This window comes from Xenopus tropicalis, chromosome 3, assembly GCF_000004195.4.
Source record: "Xenopus tropicalis strain Nigerian chromosome 3, UCB_Xtro_10.0, whole genome shotgun sequence".
Taxonomy (NCBI): Eukaryota; Metazoa; Chordata; class Amphibia; order Anura; family Pipidae; genus Xenopus; species Xenopus tropicalis.
In genome coordinates this window covers 63,614,730-63,629,338 of record NC_030679.2, presented here as the reverse complement: position 1 = coordinate 63,629,338, position 14,609 = coordinate 63,614,730, and the positions used below count along the sequence as shown (strand labels likewise).

At 35.6% G+C, this 14,609-nt stretch overlaps 1 protein-coding gene across 2 annotated transcripts in view; it reads right to left on the bottom strand.

The window, feature by feature from the left end:
* Window positions 1–14,609, bottom strand: part of slc38a4 (solute carrier family 38 member 4) — a 52,351-nt gene that overhangs the window by 22,322 nt on the left and 15,420 nt on the right. Inside the window, 9 exon segments of one of the 2 annotated variants that reach the window (NM_001126697.1) lie at window positions 1,696–1,754; window positions 2,705–2,787; window positions 2,887–2,968; window positions 6,816–6,908; window positions 9,176–9,249; window positions 11,041–11,156; window positions 11,557–11,647; window positions 12,585–12,804; window positions 13,793–13,860. In NM_001126697.1, coding sequence (NP_001120169.1) covers window positions 1,696–1,754; window positions 2,705–2,787; window positions 2,887–2,968; window positions 6,816–6,908; window positions 9,176–9,249; window positions 11,041–11,156; window positions 11,557–11,647; window positions 12,585–12,673 — 687 coding nt within the window. In that variant the 5' untranslated portion in view covers window positions 12,674–12,804; window positions 13,793–13,860. 2 annotated transcript variants of the gene reach the window in all.

Here is a 14,609-nt window from a genome sequence, read left to right as displayed (position 1 = left end):
AAACATATATGCATATGATACATACATACATACATACATGCTCCCTGGCTTAGCTGAATTTGTTGTAACCAAGTTTTTTGCATGTCTAGATTTCTTTGGCAGAAGAAGAGTACCTTTAAACTAATGAATGTAATGAAATGGGTCGATCAGCATTTCAATGGCTATTTGTAATTTTAAAATGACTAGTGCAAAAAAGAAATGAATGCTCTAACAATAATTTGTTTTTCAGGGACACATACATCCTGATGCACAATTTTTTTTTTTACAATCCTTGTAAAATAGCTGCCTTTTAAACTAACTTACTATATGAATTAATGATATTTTAAGAAAATGATTAACCTTGTCAGTCATGTTGTTTGAGCAACTGTCTTTCAATGAAAATATTTTATCAATGAATTAATACTTAAAGGGCTGATTTGTGCGTGAAATAAGAGCTAAAATTCCGCTGCTTTCTACTTATTTCTAGGGGCTTTTTAAGGGCATATTTATCGATGGATAAATATATATTCACGGAAAGACAGTTGCTCAAATAACATGACTGACAAGGTTAATCATTTTTTAAAAATATAAAGGATATTTGCACCAAATGAAAGTGTAAGAGCATGAAAGGGTGCAAAGCTGCTCATGCATGCTCTCATTCTGTCACGACTGGACTACTGCAACCTGCTATTAACCGGCCTCCCTAACTCCCATCTTTCCCCCCTACAGTCTATTTTAAATACTGCTGCCAGAATTCTCCTCCTCTCATCCAGGAGAGTTCAGGCCCTTCCCCTGCTAAAGTCCTTATCGTGGCTTCCTATTAAACAAAGAATATTTTATAAACTCCTTCTCTTAACCTTCAAAGCCCTCCATGCCTCTGCTCCTCACTACATCTCTTCCCTTGTGTCTCCGTACGTTCCTGGCCGACTCCTTGGTTCCTCGCAGAGCAATCGTTTGGTTGCACCCGCCCACTACTACTGCAGTTTCCCGCCTTAAACCCTTCTGCCTGGCTGCCCCTTACATTTGGAATGCCCTCCCTGATTTCCTCCGGAGAGAATCCTCCCTCAGTCTTTTTAAAACTAAACTTAAAGACTACCTTTTGGAGCACTGACCCAACACCTGATCTGGGAAATAGCACTTACATTGTACTGTCACCCACTGTGACCTACAGCACTTATATTTGCCTTTTTGTGTCTGTAAGTTACCCTCCCATATAGATTGTAAGCTCTACGGGGCAGGGACCTCCATCCTCTTTTGTCTTTGACTCTTAACTTATTGCAACTGTAACTGTATCTTGTATTTATTTGTATTTATTGTTATACTTTGTATTTATCTATTATCTAATTAACCCCCTGTTTGTATTAATGTATTCTACTGTACAGCGCTGCGTACATAAGTAGCGCTTTATAAATAAAGATATACATACATACATACATACAAATTTAATTCCCTTATGACCCATGCAATTATTAGGTATGTCTGGGGCAATGGTGAGTGCAGGCCATGTCAGCCACTAAGTACAGAGTTTTCCTGCTCCTTATGTTGCCTGGGTCTCACAAGCCTGTGTGATTTTTCACCCATTTTTTGTACTTTGCCCCATACTTTGTAAATGAGCCCTAAAATCTTCAGTCTAACCATTTATTTTAAAACCATGCTTTCTACTGAGTGTTATATGTTGTAAATCATCATAACACCATGCTTAAAATAATTTCTTACCACAGATACGAAAAACACCATGCACGTTAGCGAAAATCCACTTGTATAACCAAGGTAACCTGGAGACAAGATAATTGTGTTGTATTATAAAAGGCATATATGAAAACTAAAATGTAAATGTTTTATTCTTAAAGGGATACTATCATAACCTCATAACGGTAATTTATTATAGCATTTTATTTATGACTTGTACTATAATATAGCTACTGACCTATATATTACATTTATTGATATAGGACCAGTAACAATTTTTTATGCAATTAAATAAAATGTAAACAAAGTGAACAGATTTCCAGAAACTTATGATTCAGGCAAATCAGCGAAAAACATAGAAACAAAATATCAAAAAAAAAGAAACAAAATATCAAAAGTGTCCATTTATCAACTTAATTTGTGCTACCATTTTTATGACTATAGTACAGGGATCTTTTCATAATTTGGATCTCTATAACTTAAGTCTGCTAAAAATCATTTAAATATTGAATAAACCCAATAGGCTTGTCTTACCTCCAATAAGGATTAATTATATTTTAGTTGGGATCAAGTACAGGTACTGTTTTATTATTACAGAGAAAAAGGAAATCATTTTTAAAAATTAGATTTATTAGCTTATAATGGAGTCTATGAGGGATGGCCTTTCCGCAATTTGGAACTTTCTGGATAACGGGTTTCCGGATAAGGGATCCCATACCTGTACTAATAAGATGGAGGTCACTCCTAGCTATCATGCAATTGAAGTGCAAATTAATTTTTTTTTGATAGAGCTCTATTATTCCCTTTAATAACATAAAATGTCTTGTTACAGTAGAAAATAGTAATTATAAGTAGGTGCATGACTGGTTCAAACCAGGTATTTGGGTAGGGGAGCTGATTCATTGACTTAATTAGTGCATCCTTAGCATAGGGTTACAAAACACTGGGTTAAACCAATGGGGTATGATTTTAATCACACACAGCTAGCTCAGCTCTAAGGTTATATGTTATATGCCACTGATTAATGCATAATTACCTAAATTTTTTAGGAGTGATAATGGAAGAATAATCCCAACAGACACTAAGATGACCAGGTAGTTCCCATTTAGGTACCATTCCCTAAAAATAGAGACAAATTTGACCATTAATTCACATTTATATTACTTTAAAATTTTATGATATATTTCTAACAAATGAATTCTGAAAATTATTACACACCCAGACGTTTCTTCAAGTCTCAAAAAGGTTCGAATGACTTCAGGAAGTTCATACTTTACTATAAATAAATAGCTCGACATTGCTGGAAGATAAAACAGTAATGAGTGATGAGAAATCCTTTCTCACAGAGCAATTTGTAGAAATGTACTAATTTTACAACATTCAATCAAACTACTATATAATGTAACAAGTAAGGGAAAAATAGTCGTCTACAGCTGCACTTAAGCAAGAGAAACATTTAGTAAAGTTACTGCTTTTGACTCTAATGTACAGAGCTAAGACATTAGCTTGTTTTTTTTTTTTTACAAAGCAAGGGGATATATTTATGCTATATAAATAAAGGAATGAAAATAATAATAAGCATGATAGATATGTTACAGTTTGGAGGCATTCCTGTTTTACATTGAAAACTGAAGGATCAATTTTTTATTCTGGTGAATCAAACTTCAGGCCACATGTCTGCATTAGAAACAGGAGAGCTGCCTGGACATGCACAATATGTCTGCTAGCTGATTACCTTGATGCTAGCTGATTACCTTGAGTCAGTCTGACAGACTAAGGAGCAGAGGAAGTACAGGAAAGACACAATCTACGTTGGATAGGCAATGGGGTTGATTCACTAAAGTGCGATAAATTTTATTGCACGGTTTTTTGCATTAAAATAGACGCGATAATTAGCGCGCGATTCACTATAGTATTATCACGTGCGTTAAGTCGCCATATCGCATGCGTAATTTTTCGCGCGACCGCATGCGGTAGTTTTAGCACATGCGTTAATTAGCGCACAGAGAATACGTATGATTCACAAACAGTAAGACGTGCTAAATGTTTCATTAGGCTATGCGAAAATTAACACCTACTTCAGGCAAGCGATAATTATAGAAAAGTACAGTTAATGAGCTTTTGGGAATAAAATATGGACTTTGCAGTGTTATTTATTCAAGTATGTGTTGGCCCTAGAGTGATGCAGCCGCCAGTTTGCAGGGAAATGGTCATTTTTAATACAGTAATTTTACAAAAGTATTGGCATGTATGCCTAACATGGCGTGCGTTCATTTGCACAACTATTTACTGTATATGCGGCTACAAGTGATGAAATGTTTTGCCAGGCATGGATTTGCAGCTAATTTTTGGACGTGCGGCGAATTTTTCCGCTGCAAATTTTTTCATGCGTTTTGCAAAACAATCTGCCAATGGCAAAATGCATGAAAAAATGCGCCACGCAAAAATTCACCGCACGTCCAAACATTGACACAGGCGTCAAAAAATAATAGTCGCGGGAAACATTTTTTCGCCCGCACAACATTTTTGCCATTTCGTGGATCTTTCAAAAGATTTGCTAATTTTTCACCAAAGATATGCGTGTGTTATTTAGCGCATGTACCGTCAAATACCGCACGAAAATAGTCTTCGCGAGTTAAACAACGCATGCAATATCGCGCGTAAAATAGCGCAAGTATGCTTATAGTGAATCGTGCGATAAGTCGCGATAATTTAGACGCGATAAAATTTTTAGCGCACGCTATAAATAGCGCACGTTATTTCGCACTTTAATGAATCGGCCCCAATATGTTGAGTGGTATTTCGGTCACCTCTCTAAATACTGAAGAGTGGTAGAAAATCTTGGGGCACAGTTATGATGAAGGGAACCAAAACACATCCATATCGTGACTGAGGCATGTGGGGTAGCTGTGCAAAAAGTTATAGGTAGACTAAAATATGTGGTGCAGATGTAGGGTGGAGACTAAGCTGTAAGCAATGTTTGTGCATGTGGTAGATAGACTGCTCATAGCCAAACGTTAACAGAAAGAGGAAGATGGGCCATCTGTTGGAATAAATAATAAGTTACAATCATATTGTACTGATATTAGTTAGTGAATTTTAAAGTTATTGCCACCAGTACTCAATATTTGTGTTAAGGAACCCTTGTACTGTAAATGGTAAGGATATTAGACTACCAGTTGTTGTACGATCATAAAAAGTTATTCTGCATGCAACTCTATGGTAATTTTTTACAACAAAGTATGCATTATGAGACTAAGATATGCAGCGCTGTACAATTTTACAGTGTAGAAAAGTATACACAGGGAAGACTAGCAGTAGAAAGTATAGGTGGGCAAAGTACTTCTTTTTTGAAGAAGCTGAGAGAGTGTTCCCTATGAGAATTCCAGAATTCCAGAGGTAAGGAGCAGTAAAATAGTAAGGTTTATGAAAAATGTAGAGTACAGAGCCTTGGGGCACCCCCACTCTAAGATGATCCTGGCAAGATGATTTGTAGCAAAAGCAACATAGTAGTTAGGGTGGTAAGAATAGTAGCTTTGAGCACAGTAGTGAGTTTTGTGAGCATATAAATACACAGGGCATCAATGAAAGCTAATAAGATGATGCATAGTGTAGCATAGTCTAACGATTGAGAAAACCAATTAAACTGGGATTACATGTGTTACTTTGGGAAACGCTGGTGCCCCTGTTAGGAGAAAACCGCACCAGCCCAGGGTAGCTGCAAGCGTGGTCTCCTCTTCCTGCATCCTTCTTCGTGTGCTTGCACATGCACAGTAGAAGCCGAACTTTAACAAAAAAAGTCCGCTTTTGACAACAGAAGGAAGTACCTACGCTCGCTGCAGGTACCCCGGGTTGGTGCGGTTGTCTCCTAACAGGGGCACCTGCCCGGGGTAAAAGGTAAGCAATTAAAGTCACTTGGGGGTGCCTAACATTTTGGCACCCCCAAGTGACTTAGCCTTTCCTTCTCCTTTAAAGGTAAACTAACTCTAAAAATTAGTATGGCTAAAAATGCCATACTTTATATTGAGCTTACTGCACCAGCCTAAAGTTTTGGCATTTCTATAGCAGCAATAATTTAGGTCTTTACAGTTGTCACAGGACCCCCTCCCTTGGAAAGTGACTGTGACACTTACATGCTCAGTGCACTCTGAGCAGCTGTTGAGAAGCTAAGCTTAGGGGTTGTCTCAAATCATTAATCAGAAAATGAGGTTGGCCTGTCATTTAAGCTGATGCTACAGGGCTGATTAAATTCTGATAATAGCTACACTAGTTTAAGAGCTGCCATTTAGTAATTATCTGTATTAATTACGAATCGGCCTTTTATTGTGCCATTTATATTCTGTATATACTGTATATTGTGAGTCGGGCCCTAAGCTCAGGTAAGTGACAGCAGCACAGAGCATGTGCAGGGAATCAGCAGAATAGAAGATGAGGAGCTACCGGGGGCATCTTTGAAGGCACAGATCTTCCCTGATAAAGGGCTGGTACAGAAAGCCAAAACATAATATGCAACATTTCTAACCTACTTTTTTAGTTTAGCTTTAGTTCTCCTTTAAGATGCATTTAATTGATGGGACCCAAACTAAAATGTAGGATGTCAAAGTATCAAAAGCATTCATAACTTTCCCATGAGTTCATGTTATTGAAGGCACATTTTACCACAAAAGGAATGAATGTTTCCTTTTGTGATGAATAGAGGAGCATGACAGTTCAGAACAGAAGCTGAATGATCTATTTAAAGACACATTATCTCACAACATCTGGTTTAAGCTGCATAAAGATAATATTATTTTCAGTTTAAGACAGGAAACCAGATGTTTATGTATGAAACACTGTAAATGTACATTTATAAAAGCAGGGACAGGCCAAGCTGACCAGGCGACCTAGGCAACCCGGTCGGCCACCTCGCCCCCCCCCACCTCTCCAGACCTCCCCCCCCGTTTGTGTGCGCATGCACAGTTCCATCAGGTGGGGAGCGAGGGGGAGGGAGTCATTGGCTCCACCGTGTAATGACAACCGGCGGAGGCAAGAGAAGGGAGCGCAGGATATCGGTAGGCAGGAGTGGTTCCTGCCTGGCGCCCCCCAGTCGTTGTGCCCTAGGCAAGTGCTTTTCTGCCTACCCCTGTTTAAAAGCAATGTTATCTTACCTCCTATGTTCTGCATTGTGATTGATGAAAAGGCTGCAATTTTTCCTGGCCACCCAAAGGCCTTTTCACCTAATTTTTCATATATTAGCGAACCTATTTATTAGGATAAAACAATAGTCAGATGATGATGTGCATTATATTGTCTGCTGGATCGCATTCTTGTCATTATACAGATATTCTACACCACAATAAAAACATTATTAGAAGGCATTAATACAGCCTCAACTATCATTGGATTAGTGGGGAAATGTTTTTAAAGGCATATGAGTTAAGAGGTTATAAACATTTTGCCTTTCCTCTGGAAAGGGAAAGATGTGTGCTTGGTGATGAGGTGTTAATAATTGCTTTTATTGTTTAATTGCATTATTTTTTTAACTAGTTAGCAATCTTTGAGTTGTATTTCTTAAAGGGCGAACAGACAGTTTGCCTACAGGATTCCCCACAGTCCTCTCTTCATTTGTATAGCAATGGTTGTTAAATATCTTCTTTCACATCAGCTAAACCAGCTGAAGCAGTTTGTTACGGTGTGTTCTTTAATTCCCCACTACAATTTGCATTACAGGTTAAGGATTTGGAGAGAGGTTAGGTTCTAAAAGGATAAGTGTTGATAACTGGGGAAATATCAAACTGTTGGCATTTCTTTTGGATTCCCCAGTTTAATATTTAATAAGTCTGTGCCTTAGTTTTCATTTACTGAGGTAATGAGGTAAACAAGCACAAATCAAAAAACTTTAATCCAGTATTACTTTTTACATAACCATATTCTACTTGTATTCTTAGAAAATTTACAGAACAATGGTAGCTACAGTAATATGAAGAGTACAATAATATTTGTTTTTTTATAAACTTTATAGAAAAAAACTGGTAGGGCATGTAATTTTAAACACTTGAAAGCCTTTGCACATATAAAGTTGCTGACACACACAAACACATATTCATATATACTGTGTCTGCCAGTCCTTAGAAGTGGTAAATTATTCCCTCATAACTCCAGGGCAATAAGCTCAGAGTGACATGCACTCTGCCCATCTTAAGGTCAATGGCAGACAGGGCTAATTAGGGTGCGTTAGACTCCATGTGTTTGGTAACCTGAAAACATGAAAACTCCAGAGGTTAAAGCAGCCCCTCATAGACTTTAATGTAAATCACCTGAGAATCTAATATCAGAGCTTGTTAGGCAACAGTGACCTGGAAATGCACTCAGATGCTTTTTTAGGCCTTTATTTTCTAAGTGTTGCCACAAGTACTTGTCAGTTAATTTACTATAAAGTCTATGGGGACTGCTTTTGGCCCAAAAAAAAACACAGTTCTCAAAGTGTCTCTAATCACAAGGTGCAATTTTTTAAGATACCTGTAAAAAATGTGAGCATATGTAGTGTAGTTCATAGGCTGTTAGGTACTATAATATACTGTAAGAGTTTGTAATTTATTCTGTAATTTTGAACCCTGTGTATATGAAAAACATTTAAAAAAAAACTGCTTACAGAACTTCTTCTATGTAGTAACTTATGTTTAAGCAGAAGTGTAAATGCTTTATATTCTCTCCATTTCATTTTCTGAAAATTTGGGGAAAGGCATCAGCAGGTCCCTCTCTATTTTGCTCCACACAATTTTTTTTTTACATATCGTGCATTTGAAATGTTTGAATGTATTTAACTTGAAAGTTTTACAAACACAGCAGATAGACAGAAGCATACAGACTAAGGGGCCCATTTACTTACTCACGAACGGGCCGAATGTGTCCGATTGCGTTTTTTTCGTAATGATCGGTATTTTGCGATTTTTTCGGAAAATTATCGCAACTTTTTCATTACCAATACGATTTTTGCGGAAAAACGCAAGTTTTTCGTAGCTATTCCGAAAGTTGCGATTTTTTCGTAGCGTTAAAACTTGCGCAAAAAGTTGCGATTTTTTCGTAGTGTTAAAACTTGCGCAAAACATCGCGCCTTTTAAGTTTTAACGCTACGAAAAAAGCGAAACTTTTCGCGCAAGTTTTAACGCTACGAAAAAATCGCAACTTTCGGAATGGCTACGAAAAACTCGCGTTTTTTCGCGCAAATCGTATTGGTAACGAAAAAGTCGCGATAATTTCCGAAAAGTCGTAAAGGCGCCGAAAAAATCGCAAAAAATATGAAAAAGTCGCAAAATGTTCGTTTTCCAATCAGAATTTTTCCAATTCGGTCGGAATTCGTGTCTTAGTAAATCAGCCCCTAAAAGTTCTCATTGGGTGCATGCAGTGCCCAAACTAATATGTTACAAACTTGAATCTTAAATGTGCTTTCTAATATGGCCTGTTGCAAATGTGTTTGAATATGGCTCTGTATAAAAGATTAATATTACAAATGGGGTTTTCTTCATACCTCCTTCCTTTGCTGTCTTCAGTAAAAGATGAACAGAATACAGTGATAAAATGGCAACTCCAAAAAGAAGAAATCTGAAAAGAAAAAATAAATTTTTATTGGCAGCATTTATTGGAACAATAAGTGCAGTAACATATAATTGCTAGGGAAACACAGCAGTGGAGGGTGTTCCTAAATGATATACAGGTATGGGACCTGTTATCCAGAATGCTTGGGAACTGTTTTTTTTCTGGATAAGGGGTCTTTCCATTTTGGGTCTCTATTCTTTAAGTCTACAAAACATTATTTAAACATTAAAGAAACCAATAGGATTTTTTTGCCTTTAATAAGGATTAATTATATCTTAGTTGGGATCAAGTATAAGGTACATGTATGGGATCTGTTATCCAGAAACCTGTTATCCATAAAGCTCTGAATTACAAGAAACCTATCTCCCATACTCAATTTTAATGAAAAAAAAATCACATTTTTAAAAATGATTTGCTTTTTCTCTGTAATAATAAAACAGTACCTTGTACTTGATCCTAACTAAAATATAAGTAATCCTTATTGCAGGCAAAACAAAGTGGAATTTTTTTTTCCCCATACCTGTCTGTTTTATAATTACAGTAAAAAATAATATATCATGTCATTTCCATACCAACTAACACTGGTGAAATTAACATTTTAAATGATACTCTTGGCTTAATAACACCTGAACTAATATATTTTAATTCATCACTACCAATTAAAATCACAGTGCCATTATAATGTACAATAGTGAACTACTGTCAAGACATCTCTCTATGGGCCTCTTCAAACACTACACCTTGTAATTAACCTTGTACAAACTTGACTCTTACTTCAGTGCAAAAATGTTCCATGTACATATTCAGTTATGTTAGAAGTTTTGGAAATTAATGTGTTGATTAATCAATATGAATGAAGCATTGCCTGTTGCATTACAGAAGTGTTGCCATTACTTTTTGTATGATACAATATGTATAATTACTATTTTTGTATAGTTATTATTGTTAGTTCTTTAAGGCTTACATGCTTTAATTGTTGACATATTATTATGGTTTAGGGTCAAATTAAATCATCCAAGGTGTACCAAAGAATGTATAAAAATCAATTATTTAATGATTGCAAAAACAATTCTGTTTTTTTTACTATACGTTGCTTTGAAAGGAAATCTAAATATTTTAGAGATTTAGGACTGATTTATTCATTGGTGGTGTTATAGGTAAAAAAACATAGTTATATCTTCAGATTTGCACACATTTGTTACCGCATACCACAACTTTCCTGAATTCATAATTGCATTATGTTAATTTAATCTACTGCTCTATAATTGTTGGGGTTTATGGATTAGGTGGGGTGTTATAGCTTAGGGTCCCCACTGGTCTCTAACACCTGATGACACAGAATGACTGCTGAAGGGAGGCTAACACATTCTGATAAACTGGGATGTTAATAAAAGCAGTAAATGCCTATCTGTTTAACTGCATTCCTCATGACTGTCAGGAAAGTGTTAATTACTGTGATAACCTTGAAACTGCTGGGTATCTGCACATTTAATGCTACACAAGTAGATGGAACACAATTCTTTGGATTTATAAAAATTCTGCTTGTACTGCAAGAAACGTTTGACATAATACTGTGTTTGAGCTTTGGGCTGAACAGGTAGACAGACATATTTCTAGTAAATTAGGCGAGGCACTAATACATTTAAGGTTAACATCTCACTTTCTATTCAGTGTCCAGCTCTGCCTACTCACTGCAACGTTGTTTCATTTACAGCTCTGTGCTATCTTGGTATTATTAGCTTAGCCATTGCAATAGGTATTAGCATCTTAGGTGTTAGGTGTTTGTTTGGTACTCACATAAAAAGTATTATTCCAGTGTTTGCCATGGCATAGGAAAGGCCCAGAATCCCACTGCCCATTATGGCATTGCCTAGGTTAAATACTGACATTCCAAATGAAGTGGTCCCAGGGTGCTTGACAAGAAACAAATGAAAAAATGTTTGGAAAATCTGACTTGGAAATGAAAAAGAAAATACATTTTTTGTTCTCTCTGGATGCTCCATAAGCTTATACATTTTATCAACCCCCACCAACACTTATCTTTCATTCTGTAAGAGTTGCAATATCCATAAAGGAGTTAATAATTAGACAAAAGACAAATGTAAAGACATTGTCCTTGATGTACAGAGATCTGCAGTGACAAAGTAACATATACAGTGAGGCCACAGGGTTAATGAGCACATTGCAAAAGTAAAATAGTATATGAGACAGAATATCACAAATCAAGGAACAATTTCTAGGATGCTATAGCAGTCCAGATTAAACACATGAACACCATTTAGCATATACAGATTTAATTCTTTAAGTACTTACATGTTCTTCAGTATATTCTTCTAAGCTTTTCTTTCTAAGTCCATTGGTAAGAAACTTTTGACTTTCTTCATCTTCTTCCCCAGCATACTGACTATACATGAACAAAAGAACATTTACATTTAACACCTTTAAATACATGAGAAAATTACAGTTGCACAAGTTATTAAAGATATTATAGTACAGTGACAGACAATAAAAAAACCTTTAAAAATAAAAAGGTATAAATAAACCCACCTGTTTATTACTATAATTTTGTAGTTTAATTGTTATTAAAACAACAAATGAGGCAGTCATGTCATAAAGGCAAGTGCATAAAGAGAGAGTAATTGCAAATAAATAGACCAAAAGATTGCAAACATGTTTTAATCTATTTGGACTTTAAAGGCAACAAATAGTAACAAAATTATGCCCCATTTTGTGAGCATTGCTCTGCTTTTTATGCACTTCAGCTGCTTAATTAATCTGCTCTTTCATCTACTGTGACAGTAATGATTGTAACAATGCTGGCAGTTCCTTTTAATACAGTTATTATTTTAGCCTTTATTGGAGTCTGGAGGTGGCCAGGAAAGGGTGTGCCACCAGATGGTACTGTTTAGTTAGGTTTATTGTGACTTGCTACCTGTCGATTAATTCCCCATTACATTAAAAGAGCTGACTGCAACCTTTAAGCATTTGATAAGGATCACATATATATTTTAGTCATGAATGAAGTAATTCAGCTGACACATTAGGTGTTTGCTCAATCCTATTCTCTATATATGATGTGTTGCATGCGTGGTATCATCTGTGATCCCCCAAAAGTATTTGCTAGGGTCCATTTTTACCATACACTTTTTATTTGCATGCTTTAGGTATTACAAGCTCCCTAACTTGATTAAAAACACTTATTAAGTAAAATGATGCGTACTAGCAAGGGATCATCTGGGACTGAATGGACATACCGCTTTGACATTTAGCCCACACATACATCTATTACCACTAATTCATGTAGTTGGACTGCACTTAATTTTTCATTTTGATAATCCAACCTGCATATAGTGACTTTTTCAGAATCCATTTCTTTGTAACAACTCTCATCTGTGCTAACTCCACTGCAGCTGTCACCATCACGATCCATGTTGACTCTCTGTAGTTCCATGCAATCCTATAGAATCAGCCGGTGGTTTACCAATTGATCCACCGCCTTCTTCAGTGCAAACAGGATTGCTGTTCCTAAGTGCTCTCACACAACTTTTAGAACACCTTGTTCTGCAAACAAAATGTAAAGGTGTTATTTCACTTGCTGTAAATCACTAATTGTGCTTGTCTTGTGTGACAAGACACTGAAAAAATTGCAACTGTTAAAACTCCTGAATGCATTAAACAAACTAATCCACATTAATTAAAATAAATGGAAAATTACATATGAAACAAAACACTATGTTAATCAGGTTAGGCAACTTACACACACACACACAAAACCAAGCCATCAATATATAATCTGCTGTATATTTACAATCTCTCTTAAAGCCAGTGTCATTTTAAAAAAAACGTTAGATAGTTTTTTGTTTTAATAATGAGTACTTTGGCTGTTATTCCTTTCTAGTGATTACTTTGTCAAAGTTGAGAAACTTTAGCTGGCAGATGATTGCATGTTGGAGCAGTCACTTGCAAAAAAAGTCTTGCTATATTTTTCTAAAAATATGTACTATGTCATATTGCAGCCAAATAGAAATTAAAAGTAGATGTAGAGATTGCAGATGGAAAAGAGACAGTTGTGTGTGCTGGCTCTATTACATTTTTCACACAAATAGCAATTTATATAAAATACATCTTATCTTGTCAATTAAAGTACAACAACTTGTTTGATATTTGCTGAATTGATTACATTACAAAAATAAAACATGCGATAACCTTTAGAATATGCAACATTTTCTGTGCTTTGCTGCAAAACTGCATAAACAGTATCATATGCCTTATGCTCTGACATCTTATGGAAAGATTTATATATAAATGTTACATTATTCGATTTCTCATAACAAAAGCAAAATGTTATTTTTATGTGTATGTCCCTTTTAGGGTTAAAACATAGAAAACCATCTATAACTAATGAATGCCCATATAACTACAAACATGTTGTATTTCATTTTTTTTTAAATGTTCCTCATATTTTTAAATAAATAAATGTGTAGATATTTCAAAAAATCTGCAGAATATCACTAAAACCAAGAAACAAGAAGTCTAGTTGTTACATTACCTTCAGTTCCACTTTGCCCACTGGCTATGCAGTTATTTGAATACTGCACCTTTTTTTTGGCTAGCTGCAATGACAGAGGTTTCCTAGTGCAAGTCATTTAGGAGAGTAGTATTTAAAGACAAGAGGGGAGTGTATTCTCTGAACCAATCACCATTATTTTGAGGGCCAAGCCTCCCTAGATTGCGTCAGATTTGGAAGATAAAATGATTACGCTAGCTGTTGTGTACCCATTGAGTTTAGATTTGCACATCTTCTTAAAAACATCTTAATTGTTCTATGTCCTGCGGCAAAGAAAGGAGAGGGAGCAGATGCTTTTTGTTTTTTCTGTACTGCCAGAGTTTCCCTTTTATCTTTGTTTTCTTATTTTTTTTACATGTTTAATTTACTTTAAAACACCTGTTTTTTTTTCTATTTGTTTTATAATGTGAGCCTTCCCTAATGGGGTTCCTCTGTATTTTACAACATTTAAATAAACATTTCTTGTCATATTTTTTATACATTATTGTTTTTTCACCTGACAATAATAAAAATGAATATTAAAAAAACATACTTTTCAAACTTAAACAGTAAACTAAAATTAGTAAAGTGTGTTTTTTTAATGTCAACCTGAGGCATGAATATTTCACAACATGTATAGTTGCTTAAATGGTAAGAAGTTTGCTTTTTAAAAACATTTTGATCCATGCTTATTAAAGTAATAAATCTAGCATTTTTAATGCACTGAGACAGGCATTAGCATTTGTAGCATTTCCAGGAAAGCATCAGTATTAAATGATATATGTACATATGATTCTTGAATAACTGCCATACATATCCA